Source organism: Lytechinus variegatus, chromosome 5 (assembly GCF_018143015.1).
Source record: "Lytechinus variegatus isolate NC3 chromosome 5, Lvar_3.0, whole genome shotgun sequence".
Classification (NCBI taxonomy): Eukaryota; Metazoa; Echinodermata; class Echinoidea; order Temnopleuroida; family Toxopneustidae; genus Lytechinus; species Lytechinus variegatus.
The window spans coordinates 9,163,656-9,183,723 of record NC_054744.1 but is presented as its reverse complement, the minus strand read 5'-3'; the positions used below and the strand labels follow the sequence as shown (position 1 = coordinate 9,183,723).

The window sequence follows — 20,068 nt, the reverse complement described above, 5'->3', positions numbered from 1 at the left end:
GGTTTCCTGTTGCCGTTCCTAGTTGCCCCGTTCCCGTTTCACTGGAGCCGCCCTGAGGGCTATCATTGATTCTCGAATAGGTAATTACGATAACTACATATTAAATCTTAAGGGAATCGCCCGAACAAGTTGATAGATTTTTTTATCAATTTTGCCAATCTCTTAAAGTTTTTTTTTTTATAACAGAACGAACAGTAGTACATATCTTGGTATTGAAACCCTTGTTATTAGGGTATTCTATAGCATCCCTCCTCGCAGACGATTCTTGGAACGTTGAGAATCTATTGAAGATGTCAAATCACAGTGGACAGATTAGAGGTTATTGTCGAAAGTTTATGGACCAGGACAGCACATCTTCTTGAGATTCGGACCGGACGAAAAAGTGAAAGTAAAAATTATGCCCAGAGTCCAGAACGACAATGCTGTTTAATTGATTCAACGATTTCGACAAAGGCTGCTCTGTTATGAAGGGGTTTTGACGAAAAATTATCAGCGTTACAGAAGCGTCTGCGAAAGGATTACGAAAATGTCCTAATATTCTTTTGACGATTACGTTTTTTTGTTGTTGCTTCTTTATGCTTTTTCCTTCATTTTTTATCTGATAACCTCGATTATGTTTTGTACATGATCCACGAAAGGTTGCTATGGTTTCACAAGTTGGAATGACGGATATGTCTCTTTCAAGATTTCACAAGCAACAACATATTGTGAAACTCGTGTCAGGTTTAAAGGGCTTCGAGGAAAACCGTGCACAAAGTCAGATGGTGTGTGTGTGGGTGAGTGTGCGTGTGTTTGGGTGGGTAAACGTATGTCTTTCTGTGTGGGGATGGGGTTATGTTGCTTACACCAAAGTGTTATGGTGCGATGGTCACTATTAGTAATTTCTAAGGTAGTGAATGAATGACTAAATGAATGATTGAAACAAAATCTATTGATAGATCAACGAAAAGATAAAATACAGAATCGAATAAAAAAGAACAATACTGGGTAGTTCAAAGAACATGTAGATGTGGATGTATATTGACGACGTTTGGAGTTGGGAGAGAGGGGGAGAGAGGTGGGAGACGGGTGTGTAAAGGTAGGCAATATTGAAAGAATATGATGTCAAAAAATAAAATAGAGATATGTAATCAAAATAGAAAATTTATTAATAGATGGACATGAAGAAGATATTCATTTCCAAAGCTGGAGATGTTACGTTCTGACTTAAAAAAAAATGCATTTCATTTCAGAGATGAAATGCATTTTTTCAAGTCAGAAAGTAACATCATAATCTTTGAGAATGAAGTTTAATTTTCAATTCAATTCAAATTCATATGAAGTTAAAAAAAACCCGCAAACATAATGACATACCGGGATATTTACGTAACAAAGTATATGAAGATGGGAGCCTAAGAATTTTCAAAACATTATTATTGTTGAGGCCTTTCTAAAAATCACATAAAAATGAAATCAATGAAAACACCGGCTTAAAATAAAAGACAGTTATCTCACGATGAGAACGTGGCAAAAAAAAAAGAAAAGAAAAAAAAGTTCAAACTGTATGCACGCGAAACATAACGTTTATAATAAAATGAATAGAAATCAGACCTTTAACGACAAAAATTAATTATGGTATATATCTTATTGCAATGGCAATGACACAGCCATGCGAACATTTTAAGGGGCTGAGTATTGAAACAGTCAGTGGACTATTTCCTTTTTATTAAATACTTGTGAGAGGAACATGCTTAACAAAAATCGAAAATTTCTATTTGCATTAAAAATTTAATAAGAGATTTGGTGTAAAAAGTCCAATCCATTCGATATTACAGAAAATTCGTTGAAAAATATGACGCTGAAGAATTCAGTCGAAAGGTTTAATTCAACCATTAATTACACTTTTGTATATAAATATGTACATTTATAAATAGAAAAATCAACTAATACTAATAATACAAACAACAACGATGATAATACTAATAATGATATAATAATAATAATAAAAAAAATGATAATATCGATAATAATTATTTTTGCAGGAGTTTTTACATCTTATTCATAAATCAGAAAACAAATGAAAAAAGATTGATACAATAACAATTACATAAATGAATAAATTTTTGTGTGACAATCGAAAATATAAATAATGTATAAGACTGAAAACTACATAAATGAAGTATGTAAAATAGTAAAGTGGGTAAAAAATGCAGGGGCCAGCTATAATAAGCAGGTAACTGCTTGAAACAATAGCAGCCATGATGGAGGGCTACATGGGAACCGTAATAGGTTATAAATAGAATTCGATAAAATGATGACACGAAATAGAAAGCATGAAATTTTAGATATTTTTTGGGGAGAGATAAGATAAAATTTAAAAAAGTGCGAGTGAGTGTTAGTGGGTGAGTGCAGGTGATACATTTAAGAATACTTAGAAATAAGAAACTTTTTCAAAGAAGCTTTAAAAGAAATAAGAGACGCGGACTGTTTGATGTTATGTGGCAAGGCATTCCAAATATCTGGACCATGGTGGCGAATTGTCTTATGAGTGAGTAATATTCTGGGGTCTGTTAAGTGGATATCTGTTGAATGACGCGTTGGATAAGTATGTCTTTGTTAAAGATTAAAAAAATGGGAAATGGAATTGGAATGGTATTTGTAGAAAATTTAAACATAAATATGGCTATTTGGTATGTGTTAGTATCCTAAATTTTCAAAGTCTTTAAGATGTGAAATATTGGATTAGTGCGTGCAATGTAATGTAAAAACGTGTTCAGATATGGAGTGTTTTTTTTTAAGACGGAATATCGTTTCTATTCTCGACTTACTACTATATCCCCAAACAATGTTGCAGTAAGATAAGTGGGATAAGATGAATGAATTGTAAAGTATAAATAATGATTTTTTTGAGATATAACATATCAATCTATATAAGATTCCTATCCCTATGGATGTTAACATACAAATATTGCGAATGTGACTGTTCCAAGTCAAATTTGAATCAATCAAAACACCTAAAAATTTTGTTTCTTGTTTTTAAGTGATGGCAATAGGCCTATCATCTATAAAAATATTGTGAAAAAACTTGTGTTTACTTTTAATGTGTTGAAAATACATAAATTTGTTTTGCTTATATTTAAAGAGAGCTTATTAGCTCTAAACTACTTTGATGATTTCTTCAAATCTAAATTAAGTGTTGTAACAAGTACAGTGTATATTTTAGTCTTTGTGTGAATAGAATACATTTGTATCATCTGCAAATAAAACAAACGTTAATTTTCTAGATGCATTCACAATGTCATTCATATATATAAAAAATAACAAGGGACCTCAAATAGATCCTTGTGGTACTTCTGTGAATGCTTTCAAGAGCAGACTAAAGACATTTCTGTTTAATTCTTCCTTAATTTCTTAACATCTTTGTTATGTGGTACTTAAGTTATTTAAATTTCATTATTATTATGATTATTATTAGGATGCATACATTTAAGCAATTTTTATGTATTCACCTTAGCCCTACTTAAATGAATAGATTGAATTTGAATTGATGTAATAATAATACCAGAACATGCTATCAGTAATGTATATAATTATGTTGAAGTATATTATGTAAAGTATTATATACATGTATATTAATTTGTTATTGTAAAGCGCATTGAAATGTTATAATGTAATGCGCTATATCAATGTAACTTTTATTATTTTATTATTATTACTCCACATTTCAACGTGCAAATATTAGATGATTTAGATATAAAACAAACATAATGGCATCGATTGCTTAAGTAATCTTTAAACCAAGCGAGAACCACCCCCTAACTCCATATTTCATTAATTTTCAAAGTAAAATGCGATGATCCATGGTATCGAATGCCTTCGATAAATCCATAAAAACTCCAACAGTGTGTTCCTTTTTAGATAAAGAATCAGAAATTTTGTCACATAATTGCAAAATTGCAAGGTCCGTTGAATGATTATCTCTGAAACCATAATGATTAGGAATCAATAGATTATTGCTGTTCAAAACAGAATAAAAACGCTTATACACTATTTTCTCAAGTATTTTAGAGATACCAAGTAATGAAGAAATTGGACGATAGTTTGAGATAAGACATGGATCATCTTTAAAAAAATATTTTTTTCAATTTTCAGAAGATCGGGGAAAATACCACAAGAAAGTGAACTATTGAAAATACGCGAAAGCGGGGGGGGGGGGGGGGGGGGGGCTATGAAATAAATTTTTTTTTTTTTCAAAAGATAGACACTTATCCCATCATGCCCACATGATTTAGTCGGTTTCATGGACCTAACAATTTCTAAAATCTCGTTAGTATTTGTTGGATTAAAAAATAAAGAATGTTCTGGAAAATCGTTTAAATATTCAGAAAAGTCATATGTTTTTTAATAGTAGTAATAATAATAATGATAATAATGATAATGAGAATCCAGAAGAGCAGTAGCCCCTACCCATCAGCGGCGGAAAAATAGTAATTTTTATTCAATTACAGAATTCTTGAGCAAACGAATTGACATCTTTGCGATTAATGACAGCGGAACAAGCATTTGAATCTTAATAGGGTATTTAGTGTCAATTTCTATTAGGAAACGGATGATTTCGGTGACACTGAATTGCGAACTATCTAACCTTTCAGAACGTTTCTCAGCATCCCACGTGAATAAAAGGGATTTCCTCACCACGTGCTTGAATAATTCCTCCTATTTTCATCGAAACAATTCTGACAGTAGAAAGAACAAATATATCAAGGTCAAGAAGAGTATACAGTTACATTATCTTTTATTAAGTGGACCATTTCATATCCTAAATGTAAGCTTTAGGGTGTATTCATGTATGGAATCTTTGAGTGTGAGGAATTAGTAACGTGTTTGATGTAAAACGATTTTTGTCTTCTGTCCTAATAATTTACTGAATTGAAATTTAATGGACATGAGTGCAATAATACAGATTATTGAAATACAAACAATGAAACACAACTGAATGCATTTCAAAAATTCGATCCAATTAAAAACGCAATATTCACATCCAACATAAACTGAATCATAATGATTCTAACAATTCACCGCCTTTGTTTTTGACGAAATAGGAACGAAGACATCTTCTGTAATAATGGCAGTCGAATATATGTGATAACAAAAGTTAAAAAAATAAAACTTTTGTTTCTCTGTGACGTTTAATGTAGTTTCAATAATCATCAATTTATATGTTTCGATCCACGATATCTTAACTCACGCATAATCTGAAGTAGAATGGTGTATAATTTATTACCTATATACTGAGAAAACGAACATTTCATAACGGAGGGTCTTGTGGTATGTAGTATCGTCTTTAGAGCATTGGACTCATAATTGTAAGGTAATGAGTTCGAATCCCAGCTCGGCAATTATCTCCACAATAATGTAAATGGTACATTCAAGGATGCAAAGCGTAACTTATCTCAGAGTGAATTGCGTACTATATTGAGCTAGTTATATTTCTAAATTCAAGGTATCTGAACGGGGCTACAGAATAATGAAAAGGGGGTTACCTGGGAGCAAAAATTGTGCAATGACCAGGGTATCGGAGAGGCTTACGTGCAGAATGACACCGCATCCGCTCCATATATCTCGTGGGGGAAACACTGAAAGCAATTTTAGATGACATGAAAATATTTACATAATTCTCTCATGGATAGAGAATGGTGAGGGGAGGGGGGCGCTGGAGTACAAATAGAGTTCGAAAGTCTCCATGGGCATTCCCCTCTATTTTCAACATTATTTTATTCATAATAAAAGTCCCTCGATATTGAACTTTAATATACTGCTCTATATGAATATTATGTGTATTACGTTTAAAAAAAAATATATATATAGTCATTTACGTCTTTACGATGAATGAATGAAATGAAAACTTATAGTTTGTTAAAGCATTTTTTTTTACTATTCAACATTATAATTGATTTCAGCGATTTCTCTATAATCAACTGTTCATTTTTTTACGGAAAGAATCGAATATTAGACCCTGATTTAGGGATTCGTGGGCATATTCGCTAAATATTTTTCTGAAATCTATAGCCGGTCTGTTTCATAGTGATTGACTGAATAAAAAGAGGTAGGATAATGTTGGTAAATGCAGATAGACCACATAATGATATCAAACAATATCATTTTTTTGTTACCCCCTCCCCCTCTCTCATTTAGGCTCATGTAAATATTGCAAGGAACATTTCCCTACCCAAAATGTGTGATAATAATACAGCGTAGAATTCTATCTCATTGTCTATTCATTTTTTTGCCTCTATTAGAGGATTTATTCACATCCAAATCAGGGGTTTCACAGTAAATCACATTCAAATCAAAGGTTACACAGTTAATCATAAATCATGAAATTCTAAGTATTATTACAATAATTAAAAAATCATATCTACGTTACATAGATTGTTCTTACACGAATCGTAGCAAGCCCTTGGGCAGTTCATCTTTTTCTTTGGTCTTTTTTTACTAGCAATGTTGCACATTTCTATCCGTTTTTTAATTTATTTTATAAATACATGTTTCAAAACAAAACTTTTTTTTCATTCCTGCTTTGTTCCTGTCCAAAATAACTTTCTATGACCAAAATGCAATAATTACAAAGACATTTGTTTTACTATCACTTTCAACTTTTGTCTATTCATAGGTAACCTGGACAAATGTAATGTTTGATTAATATGCAAATATTACCTGATCATAATTCAGAATAATTGCATTATATACGATAATATTTGTCTAACAATTCACACTGAATCGATCTAGATCTAGTTATTAACATTGTTCCCGTGGATGTAGATCCCAATGATGAATGCTGTTTTAATGCTTAGGATACTTAAACACTTACATGTGCGTGAAACAATAAATCAATTCGTGCAACAAGCATAAAATGACATGTTTGAGTTTTTAAAATAAAAGAAGTATTTAAGTCAGAAAACAATTTGTTCTCTGAAGAACGTGGTTCGTGTATAATGTCACTCTTGGGGTCAATATTGGAACACAGATGAGGGAAGACATTGACTTATTGAATTCCGGGACCGTTCTTATTTGTGTAAATGTGAATCATACCAGACTAGGGTCAAACATGACAAGATATGTTATGAGTTATAGCGACAGCCTGAAAAACTGATCAGCCAAATAATTTCATTTGTTTCGTTTCGCCCTGTAAGACCGTTTTTATATCACGTATTTGCTTTCCGTTTCCTGATTAATCATCACGAAACCCTTCGCCAACATCATCGTTATCATCACCATTATTGCCGTCTTCATCACTGTTACCACCACCACCACCATGATCCAAAACAACCATCATCATGAATTCATCAACGTCGTCATCTTCTTCTTTATCATCATCATCATCATCATCATCACCACCACCACCACCACCACCATAAATCATCACTATCATTATCTTGCTATCTTGCACTATCTTATCTTGCATGTCTCCTCACCTTTTCTCAGCAGCACCACCACTTCCAGGAACACCACAAATGCCAACACGACAACATTCACGATTCTTTTTAAGGTTGCACTTTTGTTACAAAGCATGGCCATGTGATGATTTTGGACTTTGTGGAGGAGCCGTAGTGTAGTGGTTCTGACCCCTGCCTTGTAAACAGAGGGTCGTGTGTTCGAATTCCATCGCGGTCTGGCATCCTTTGGCAAGGCGTTAATCCACACTTTGCCACTCGCGTCCCAGGTGCTAAATGGGCTTGTCCAGCTCTGTGTGCGCCTCACCGGCGACTGACTTGAATACTCCCCAGGTAGTGGAGGATGTGCACACATTGTGGGCGGAAATGACTGATTGAATCCGATGACCGGGGTAATAATATATATGTAAAGCCCTTAGACACGTATTTCCAATGTATTAAGCGCTATATAAAAGCGGATTATTATTATTATTATGACTTTGATGGCACCATATGAACCTAACCACATCCTCATATAGAAAATATTTGCTAGATTGGGAAAGACAGTTTGATTAACTCCGAAGAAGATGGATTAATACAGAGAACATTTAAGATCTTTGAATCAGAGGAACATTCGGAACTCATTTATCTCAGGTGCAACCAATATGAGGTGAATGTTCGTTACCATAGTAATGATGTCTTGACTGATATCAGCCAATCAGGATTGTGGATTCCGTTTTACATAGGTGAACGCTTTAGCGGTGTCTCGGAATGCAATGTCGGACAGTTATCATTAGCTGATAATGGCAGCGATTTCTTTATGAGGCTTTAGCTATGCCTGCATGTTAACTGAAACAGTATTGCTGTTTGATATTGTTTTGTTGGTGTCAAAGACGGTGTGCCTTTGATTGGATTTATTTTGTTGTCAAAAATTTGGACGGGAAAATGCTCCGCATGGGTGACGATAACTTTTTTTTTGCTTGCTTGTCAAATTATGTACATTCGCTTGTCCATCTTTAGTAAATCCTAGAACACCCCTCCCCGGTCATATAAGGCACAAGCAATATATAACAGGTGTAGTTGGGATAACCCTCTCTTAACCATACCTATAGCAATTATTAATATAATCTTTGCAAAGCTGTAATATGGATATGATACGATTGGATATGGCACATGGATTTGAATATTTGGTTATTAGACGAAATGGTAATAGGCGAAGTGATAATTGGACCAAATGGTTGTTAGACGAAATGTTGATGGACGGAATGGCATTAGACTAAATGAAGGTAGACCATGTGGAGAGTGGACGAGTTGGCAGTGGACAAATGGGCAATTTACCCATATAAATCTGTAATGTATATTCTTATTATTGTTTGACTGCATCGAATCATTTTTCGGGGTTGAACTTTGACTTTGCATCTTCAATTACCAAGTATGCTTATCAATTTTTGAAAGAAGAGTAGAAGACCCGAGAAGAACATGTTAAGAAGAATGTGATTATCGAGGGGTCACCCCCACACCCCCCCCCCCTTGGTGGGGTGACGTCCCTGAATTTCAATCGTCATCCTGATCACTGGCGTAATTTGTCTACTGCTACATCTCATTTCCGACTTATCACTGGGGGATGTCTTCCCATCGGTGATCGATGACCACGCTCCCTCGGCAAATAACAATCCGAGCAAAGTCCAAGTCGTAGAGCAAACACTGAAAGACGGCCTTAATGAAAAATGACTAAACAATCAGGAACTTGATCGGGCTATACCAGGGTCTCCCAGCAAAGGTCAAAGTACGAACTCTCCTAAACTACAACTCTCGAGTTCGAGGCTATAGGGCTACGAATAAACCCTGTGGGATTTATGTTCGCGGACATGAACGAGTAGTGCAAGAATTGTGTGGATGTCGGAAATCAACATGGCGTCCCTAGTAACCAAGAATGCCCTGAGGTCAGTGATGTCTCCCATAGAACCCTTGTCTGTGTTGCTTGCAATAACACTTCTTCTCACTTCTTCTGGATTCTCTGCAGGGATCAAAGTAGGTGAGTCCATAAATCATTATTCAAGGTATATAGTTCATTCCGTCTTTGAAATATATAATAATCAGACACCTGGATATGCGCGACTTAGGGTATCGCCGGTTTCATCTATAAACATGGGCCTACTATGATAGGTCCATGATCTAAACGAAGGGAATGATAATTTATTTGTTAATTCATATTCATATGATACTCTAAGAACAGAGATACTAATATTAATAACATTAAATATATTTATAGAGCCCATAAACTATTCGCTTTATAAGTATAGGGTCTTTATTCTACTGCGCTATATACTAAAATTCTAAAATAGATATGTTTTGAGTTTTGATTTGAAGTTGCTTGCGGATGGTGCTTTCCTGGCTACTAGGGGATAAACTATTCCATAGTTTGGGGCTACACAAGCATACGAGACGACTCCCTTAAAATCATGCAAACCATTTTGTTTCGATCCACTTCTTCTTGTTTTAACCCACAATAATTAGGTACACTTCTGGTTATTTTTAGTTATTATTTTTAGTATTAGTCTGATTTTTTATGAAACATTGCAACCTGTGGCAACAATTGTATAAAATGCACAAAAACCTCAAGAAACTTTCTGAATCATTTGTGTATAAGCGTATAGCTTCCATGATCCATGATTCATATATATTTTCGTATAAAGTGCATGTTGAAAATCATTTGTTTTCCTGTATAAAGATATTTTTTTAAATAAATACATGAATATGTGAATGAATAAATTCTTAATAACTAACTAGAACAAATAATTAACTAACTAAATAAATAAATAAAAGAATATATAAATATATAAACAAATAAATAAATAAATGATGAAACTTGTGTGCCGTCTAACGTCTTGTTCTACATTTTCACTGCAGAACATTAGGTTAAACCTTAATTCTTGTTTTCCATTCATATCATTCAATCATTCTATCGTATCAAAACCCCCAAGAAATTGTGTATTGTGTTTGATAAATTGACCGGATAACACTCTGCACATTTCGTATTCACAATGATTTATATACCAATAACAATGCCCTTGTGTGTTCGATAAATTTAGTCAAAGTAATACGAAGAAGGCTATAGCCAAATTCTGTTCTTTCATTTCGTATACTGTATTTACCCGAAGCGCGATGTTTGTTTTTAATCATGGGAAATGTTTATTACATATTCGTATTATCACCCCATTCTGCAGGGCTATTTGCAAGCAATATTATGTCCCAACTATTCTTTGACATTTTATCTCGGAGATCTTTAAATCGGTCGATAGTAAAATCGATTATTTTCAAAGAAAATTGAATATCCCGCGAGTGAACCCTGTAATACTTTATGATTGATTGATATCTATTGATTTCATATATCACTTTTAATTACACAATGAAAACGAAATCAGTTCAACATGCCTGTGCTGCAATTAAGTATATTGCAAATAGGTGTTCTCTCTATCAATCTCCTATAATTTTCATTGTATTGGTAGCGGATGATGAAGGTGCCAATGATGATGATGGATGGTAATGATGATGGTGATGATGATGGTGGTGATGATGGTGATGGTAACGATGACGATGGTGATGATGGTGATGATGATGGTGATGATGATGGTGATGATGATGATGGTGATGATGATGATGGTGATGATGGTGATGATGATGATGGTGATGATGATGATGATGATGATGGTGACGATGATGATGGTGATGATGGTGATGATGGTGACGATGATGATGGTGATGATGATGATGATGGTGATGATGATGATGGTGATGATGGTGATGATGGTGACGATGATGATGGTGATGATGGTGATGATGATGGTGTCGACGATGATGGTGATGATGATGATGGTGACGATAGTGATGATGATGATGATAATGAAGGTGATGATGGTGATGATTATGATGATGGTGACGATGGTGATGATGATGATAATGATGATGGTGATGATTGTGACGATGATGATGGATGGTATTGGTGATGATGGTGGTGATGATGGTGATGATGATGATGGTGATGATGGTTGATGATGGTGATGATGATGGTGACGATGATGATATTGATGACGGTGATGATGGTGATGATGATGATGAAGGTGATGATGTTGATAGTGATGATGATGATCGTGATGATGGTGATAATGATAGTGATGATGATGATGATAATGATGATAGTGATGATGATGATGATAATGAAGGTGATGATGGTGATGATTATGATGATGGTGATGATGGTGACGATGATGATGGTGATGATGATGATGGTGATGATGATGATAATGATGATGGTGATGATGATGATGATGGTGATGATGGTGATGATGATGATGATGATGGTGATGATGATGGTGATGATGGTGATGATGATGGTGATGATGATGGTGATGATGATGATGGTGATGGTGGTGATGCTGATGATGGTGATGGTGATGAAGATGATGGTGATGAAGATGATGGTGATGATGATGATGGTGATGATGATGATGGTGCAGATGGTGATGATGATGGTGATGATGATGGGGGTGATGATGATGATGATGGGGTGATGATGGTGGTGATGATGATGATGACGACGACGATGATGATTATTTTTATTTTCTGACCACTTGACCACACTACCCTCAAATTAAGCACCTCCTTAACGTTATTTTCTTCACACAATCAATTCCTTTTAAACACTTAATAATTTTGTAAGTTCCATACCATGCATGTGAAGTGCTTTAAGATGTATTAAAGAAAGTGTCTGGGATTTCATTTTTTTTTAATTTTGAAATCATAATCATGATTATGGGGATTTTTTTTTTAGAACATCTCACCCAAATTCATTACAGGCTTTGTTTGTTTCTTTTAATTTCCAAACAGATATAAAAGGAATAAAGTAATCAACACATACAATACGATGAATAAAACATATATATATAATGATAATAATAATAATAATAATAATAATAATGATAATAATAATAATAGAGTTAATAATGATGTCTTATTGAGCGCACACATCGTCCAGAGACGCTCATGGCAAAAGCGCAGCAACAGTTCCATTGGATGTAAATATTTTATGCGTATAAAAAACTACAAAATATAGATGTAAGAATATAGCAATGATGACATAACAACAAAACGGAGGGTAACCCAATTCAGCAATGATGATATAACATTGACATTATTCCTTCATTATTTGTTTCGTTCTATTGCAGTTTATTTGACATCGCACTGTGGCTCTGTGATTCCTACTGGCGTTGGGGGTCTCCTAGAGGCAGAGTCAGGTCTGAAGTATAAGAATAATATCGACTGTACCGTGACGCTGTCTGCTCTCCCTACCCATCGAATCTTGGTACAGTTTCAACGGTTTACTCTGGAGAGTGGGGTTAATGGTAAGAGTAAGACAGAGAGAGGCGGAAAGGAAAGGCCCCTGGCTGACTGCCACCCGCCCCCTCTGTAGACCCTGTTTTTCACACCGCCCGCGCGGTATAGGCCTATATTCAGTTCCCAAGACCCCGTATTTTACCCTTTGTGGTCAGTTCCTTAGACCCCCATTTCAGGGTTTCGTGAGGCACACCCCCATCAAAATATAATTTGAGTCCCCCCGGCCCTATAACTCATTATGATTACGATGGTACACGAGAGAGGGCGCTTGTTAGGTTGACAGGATTGGAACGGTTGATGATTACGATCGTATAGGCTGCCTACCCACGCTAATCATAAAATATTGACATTTTGCAATGGTTCATTACTAGAGCAAGTTGTTTGTAGTTTAGTTGGTTTGGTTTTATTTCAGTGGCGTAGCTAGGTTTTTTTCCGGGGGGGGTCCTTGCTTTTTCAGGGGGGAGGCACCGGCCATTTTTTCCGATGTGTATGTGTCACAAGGGCGGATCCGACTTTCGCCAATAGGGGACGGGGCCCGAAATTATCTTCACCTATATTTTCCCCGATCAGTCACTTCTTAGTTTCATTCTTATAAAACAACATAAACATGAAATAATCTCATAAGCCTTATAAAAAGTGCGAGCGCGAAGCGCGGGCGATTTTTTTTTTTTACTGTCATGTACTTTGTCCCGAAACTTTAATATTCTGGGCAATGTTATGTGTGATCCTGAACAAGATTCGTATGTAACTAGATGGTTACTGCGAACGCCAAGCACGAGCAGAAATTTGTATAAACTGTTCTAGCATTATCTAAAAGGGACCTGTTAAGGACTGCTTACAGTTACCCACGAAGACGGTATATATTTCAATAATGCGAGCGCGAAGCGCGAGCAAATTTTTTTGACATTCCGACTTAAAAAATGGTAATTCTAAGCACTTTTTGTATTAATAAATCGGATAGGTATGTAACTAAACAATTGATGCGAGCGCGAAGCGCGAGAGGAAGAAAATTGAGATTTTAGACCTAAAAGCAGGACACTCTATTCATATTTTGTAAATCATTAATAGGATATAGTTAATTGGGTATCATTAATAATGCGATCGTGAAGCGTGAGCAGACAATTATTGATATTCTGATGTGAAACTTGATAATTTAAGTACATTTTGAATAAACAACATGCAGGCTATCGCGCATGTTTTAGATTTAGACCTATAGAATCTGGGCATTCTGAATACATTTGTTTAATGGAACATTATGGAATACACGTAGACAATATGAACTTGGCAAATCAAACAATGTGACAACGCAGCGTGAGCTTAAAATGCTGATATGTAGACCATAAAACGGACATTTTACAGAGCACTTAAATTTGTAAATGGGAAAAAAAGGAAAGCTCGATATCCGAGCTAAAATATGTTTTGTACATTGCCTTCAAAACTTGCTCCATATCAGCCTATTGAGCAAGATATGAATTTTTGCAAGTCTTCCCCTTACACTATTTCATTCACTCGTCTTCCTCCTCTTATTTTATCTTCTTTTTTTTTCTTCTGCCTTTCTTCTTCTTTTCATCTTTTCTTTTTTTCTCCTTTTTTTTGCTCTGCCAATTTTTTTTTCTGGGGGGCACCTGGAGGAGCACACCATGGGGGGGGGGGGCACGTGCCCCCCAGGCCCCCCCATAGCTACGCCACTGTTTTATTTATCGCATATATATAAAAACATACTTCGGCCTATTATGATGAAATGCAACAGATCATGTTAGCATAGAACAAATCCCCAACAGATGAGAATGGATCAGGATCTCAGATAATATGGCCCCGCCGCGGCGGGGCCATATTATCTGAGATCCTGATCCATTCTCAGAGCCGTTCTCAGAGGAACCAAGTGAGATGTTTCAGCCATAACTGTACTATTTTCTTGGAAGCGGGCAAATGCCATTTAAAACAAGGGCTTCCAATGCTTGTCTCCTAGCAGGAGCAATTCCTCGGGGTTTATTTTTTTGTTTTGTTTTTTTTTGCCTGGCTGGGGGAAGAATTCCTGTAAAATACACAACAAAATATCGGTCAGTATGTCTATTTCTTGGGTCATATTTTATCTAGGGCAGTTATAATACAGTACTGTTAACTGAAAACTTACAAAACGATTGATCTGTCCTACTTCTAGGGACATTTTACCCATCAACCGGGGACGTCCCCGGTCCATGTGGTCCAAATACACATGGCCAATTCTCATCTCATTTCAAACTGTACATAAAGACAGTAAATATAAAATGTATTTATTTTTAAACAAACGTTCTATATCATTACGACCCAGTGTTTTTTTTTCTTGTGTAATGAAACTAAGTTTATCTAGTGGCTTACCTTTTGTACAAGCTTTGCTTTTTTTGGCAAGACCCTCCGTTTTACTTTAAAATATAAAATGTCGTTTTAGGTAATATTATTTATTGAATTGTATTCCTTAAATCTAAGATTATATTATATATGTTTTATTATGTCTTGCAGTATTTTCGACCTTGTTATGTTATATTTATCATACTTATGTTGTGAAACGGCTATCAATAAATGAAATAAAATAAAATCATAAAGACAGTAAACGTACATGTATGGTATTTGCTGTCGCGATAGCTCAGTCAGAGCGGGGGTTTCGTATTTCGGTGACCCGAGTTCGATTCCCACTTGGTGCGCTAGTGCCCTGGGTGAGACATTTAAATCGTCATCACCAGGTCCTTCGTAGAGGACCTTAAGCCGTCGGCCCTCTGGTTTCTTGCTTACAAGTATTCATGTTTTCTTAGCAATCAGGTAAATCACTACAAAACGATATCCCGTTCAGGCAATTAAACTAAATTAAGTTGAGTGAACCTATGATGATGATGATGATGATAATAATAATAATGATAAATAATAATAATAATGATATAATATTTGTTACAATAATACTCAATAATAATGATAATAATACCAATGATATATGATACGGTATGTGTTTACTATTGATTTACTAAATTATTTTGCGATATGTTGAAGAGTTTATTTTCAATAAAATTGAAAATGCATTTTTAAAAAGCAATTGAAGAATTACCATTCCATATTAACTTCTTTCATTTTGACAGCTTATCAAAATGTTGTAAGCATTTCGGGCTATAAGTTACAAAGCGCATAAATGTATAATCTTCTTTCGCGTATCCAGGTAAATGCCCTGACAGTTTAAGGTTGTTTGATGGTAATACCGTGGACGATCCAGCGCTTACCGCAGAGCTCTGCGGACGTTTTACCCAGTTACCGGATTACGTCTCCAGTGGCAGCAACATCACCGCGAGGTTTAAAACGGATGACGGCGGACAATCCATGGGATTCGGAATCTACTTCACGCAAATATCAGATGGTATACAACAAACATTACATTATCAACATGTGGCGGGTCCAGGAATTTCCAGGGGAGGGGCACATTTTTCCGAGGAAAAATTGTACAAGCCCCTCCCCCCAGGGGGTTTCAACCAAAAATTAATATTTCGTCCCCGAAAAATATTGACAAGCAAAAAAAAAAGTTCTTTGACCCCAAATTGATGATATTTCATTTTAACATTACAAATTTTAACTTTGATTATCAAGGGGGGTGGGGGATGGGCCGGCTGTGCCCCCTTCCCCTGTGGCTTTTGGAGCAGGAGTGAGAAATTGGTATGGACATTGGAATCGAGAACTTGGAACTGTTGTGAAAAAATATATAAAAAAAGGAGAAAGGGATAAGTCGATCACATTTAAGATAAAATTCAAATCGTTAGTGATTTCTTTTTGATCAAAGATCTTTGGAAGATGGGTCTTACCACTGGTGTCGTTTCTGTCATAATTTTGTACATGTATCTGCGGTATTATTATTTTAGACGATGAAAACCAGTTTTCATCCTTTTCCTTTTAATGCAGCACCCTGCCTGAGTGATGGAGAGTTTGAATGTAACAACAGCTTTTGCATCGACCGGTCACTAGTCTGTAATACAATCAACATGTGCGGCGATTGGAGCGACGAAGGTAACTGCACAGGTGAGATTCAATGTTCTAAATCGCTTACCCCGGGAGTGGACAAAGTGCACAAAAGAAAGATGATTACCGGTGCTTAGATAGGCTGCACATTATAGACAAGGTCTGTAATACAATCAATATGCGTGGCGATTGGAACGACGAAGGTGAGATTCAATGTTTTAAAACGCTTTACCCGGGAGTGGACAAAGTGCACAAAAGAAAGATGATTGCCGGTGCTTTATAGGCTGCACATTAGGCAAGGTCTGTAATACAATCAATATGCGTGGCGATTGGAACGACGAAGGTGAGATTCAATGTTTTAAAACGCTTTACCCCGGGAGTGGACAAAGTGCACAAAAGAAAGATGATTGCCGGTGCTTTATAGGCTGCACATTAGGCAAGGTCTGTAATACAATCAATATGCGTGGCGATTGGAGCGACGAAGGTAACTGTATAGGTGAGACTCAATGTCTTAAGATGTTTTACCCCGGGAGTGGGGAACGTGCACGAAAGAAATTAGATTTTAATTACCGGTGCTTATATACATAATAGGCAGAATATGTAATATATCAATAATATGTAATATATCAATATGCGTGATGATTGGAGTGACGAAGATAACAGGTGAGATTCAATGTTTTAAAACGCTTTACCCCGGGAGGGGAGAAAGTGGACAAAAGAAAGATTATTACCAGTGCTTAGATACACATTAGACAGTTGAAGGTCTGTAAAACTATCAAAATGTGTGGAGGTAAAATTGTAAACAAGGTAACTGCACAAGTGCCAGGTGGGAGTTAACATTATGAAATGCTTACCTCGGGAGTGGAGAAAGGCACAAAAAAATTATTACCTGTGCTTAGATAGACTGCACATTAGGCAAGGTCTGTAATACAATCAATATGCGTTGTGATATCCAGGAGAGATTCAATACTTAAAAATGTTTACCCCCGGAGTGGAGAAAGTACACAGAAGAAAGGTTAGCCTCAATTACCGGGTTATACACAATAGGCAGGGGTGACCTTATATACGGGTCGCCCTTAGATTTTCCCATTAATAGGTATGAAAAATAAAGGAAAGACGGAAATGAACCTAATAGGGGCTTTACCTATTTACTTTATAAAATTATGATAAAAGGTAAGTTGGAAGACGATATAAATCTAACACGTGCTTAATATAATTACATTAGTAACAAAAATAATAATGTCCAAAACATTTTCAGTTAATATTCCATGTATATGCGGGAATGTAAGACGTAAATGCCTTACTATTTAGGGTAGAATCGGGGTGACCGGGAACGAACCCTGGATTTCCATAACCATGCAGCTAGACTTCTCATTCGACCACGTGCACGTCCTTTTTTTTCTTCGTAACAGCGCCCCCTCCTGAAGTTCAAGGTCTATCCTTAGCTGCCATTGTCGGTATCGGCGTCGCCATCATCTTCGTCATCGCGATGGTCGTCCTACTTATCCTCAGGATCATCCAATATCAACGACAACGACTGACTTTGAAGAGGCTGGTTGACCAGGTCGACAAGGACGTCAAGAAAAACCCATACGCAAGGTTACCGGCAGACGCATCAGAAGTCATCGACCAAGACGAGGATGAAAGCTATGTGTTAAAGACTGATGACATCGGGTTGAGCGGGAAGGTTTTCGGTCGAAAACGATCCTCAAAGGTGGCGCCTGCGCAGTATGACTCTTAAAAAACAGTGGATCGTTTCATGAAAGGACTTGTGGGACGTTCTATCAGACAAGTCATGATCCGATAGTTACCATACTAACACTACTTCTCAACCTATCAAAATCAAGGATTGTCAGATCTGACAAGTTGTCTGACAAAATAATTCATGGAAAGCTCCCCAGATAACTAGGTCACCTTGCTAAAAAATAGTTTGTTATCATGTTGCCAACGATTTGTCCTTGTAGTTAATAACTCGCAAACCAATCCTGGACACCAAGTAAAATAATGCAGTCTCGCTCGACAATTTCTCCGAGTCTCATGCGGAACCATGTTGCATGAATTGGGAATTCTCCTATCTCCTCATAACGTATACACAAGTTTATTTTCATCTTCATGAGAAATCACAAGAGAAGATATAGCAATTCGACGTGGGAATGCGTGATGCTCTACCAGTTTTCATTTCAGTCTCTCCAAACCTAGACGGAAAAATCTGGTGTTGCAGATCAGTTTTTGTTTTACATTTTCTGAATTTTTCGGTATGGAGGGAGGAGCTGCGACGAAGCCATATAAAGTCTCAGCGGAGAATATCCTGACCGAAATAGAATCATTTTTTGGGTCTACTCTAAACCATGCTTGATCAGATATATATTTTTCTTTCATAAAATAATCATCTCTCAGTAAAAGTTATTGCAAGCATTGTACTGGAGTTTATAAACTATGCTCGCCAATGGAAGAACTCTTTTATCTAATAAGGAAGCTTATTTTGTTTGTTTGATAATATATAAATATTATTCGGTGTTAGTATTGTTTTGATGTAATGTAGCAGGCGTTGTTTTTCATCATCTCATTTGTCTATAATTTGTTATGAAGTGTTACAATGCCTAAAAGGGAATTCCGTCCATTCTTTTTATAAATATTTGTTTTACATAAAGTGTACCTTTATCGTTGATCTTGAAATGAATGGGCCCTCTCTGTAATGAAAAATAGGCCAAAGTTTAAGAACCCTTTAATTTCTAACCGCGCGAGGGGTGAGTGGGGGCGGGCGGGTTATTAACTTATGTTGGTCTACATATACGTGTGACCAGAAAAGCGGCAAAAAGTAAATGTCATTGTTCAGAACCGATAAGTCCTAGGCGAATTTGAATGTCATAAATTAACAAAAGCATAAAAGGAAAGTTTTCTTTTTTTTGGGGGGGGGGGGAGGGGGACAATAAAAGGCAATGTAATAAAACAACAACAAACAAACAACCCCAAGAAAAGGTATGTTTCTCGAGATGAGAAAGTTGCACAGGGAGCGCACCCTGGGGCCCGTTTCATAAAACCCGTTACCATAACAAATTTGTAATAACAGTTTAAAGCTACCGAAATCCGTCAATCTGATTGGCTGAAAGTAAATTTGTTACAGAAACTGTGCTTTTGTTATAACACGTGTTTATGAAACTGGACCTTGCATCCCCTATCTCCCTATCTCTCCTGGATCCATGCCTGCATGGGTACAATTTTATGTACAGTATATATATATTTTGATATTTATGTATATAATCACTTTTGAATAAATTTCTTCTCAATTG

At 36.1% G+C, this 20,068-nt stretch overlaps 1 protein-coding gene across 1 annotated transcript; it reads left to right on the top strand.

Moving 5' to 3' along the window:
• Positions 1-9,160: 9,160 nt before the first annotated feature.
• On the top strand, positions 9,161-19,699 carry LOC121414752 (low-density lipoprotein receptor-related protein 3-like). The gene is made up of 5 exons (XM_041607815.1): positions 9,161-9,447; positions 12,638-12,814; positions 15,991-16,185; positions 16,722-16,838; positions 18,191-19,699. The coding sequence occupies exons 1-5, from the start codon at positions 9,309-9,311 to the stop codon at positions 18,517-18,519; spliced, it is 957 nt and encodes a 318-aa protein (XP_041463749.1). The 5' UTR covers positions 9,161-9,308; the 3' UTR covers positions 18,520-19,699.
• Positions 19,700-20,068: the final 369 nt, after the last annotated feature.

Excerpts from the sequence above, each read along its gene's own strand:
- LOC121414752 (XM_041607815.1), top strand. The coding sequence starts at position 9,309 with ATGTCGGAAATCAACATGGCGTCCCTAGTAACCAAGAATGCCCTGAGG. Across the intron at positions 9,448-12,637 it reads CTCTGCAGGGATCAAAGTAG|TTTATTTGACATCGCACTGT; the intron begins GTGAGTCCATAA and ends GTTCTATTGCAG. Across the intron at positions 12,815-15,990 it reads TCTGGAGAGTGGGGTTAATG|GTAAATGCCCTGACAGTTTA; the intron begins GTAAGAGTAAGA and ends TCGCGTATCCAG.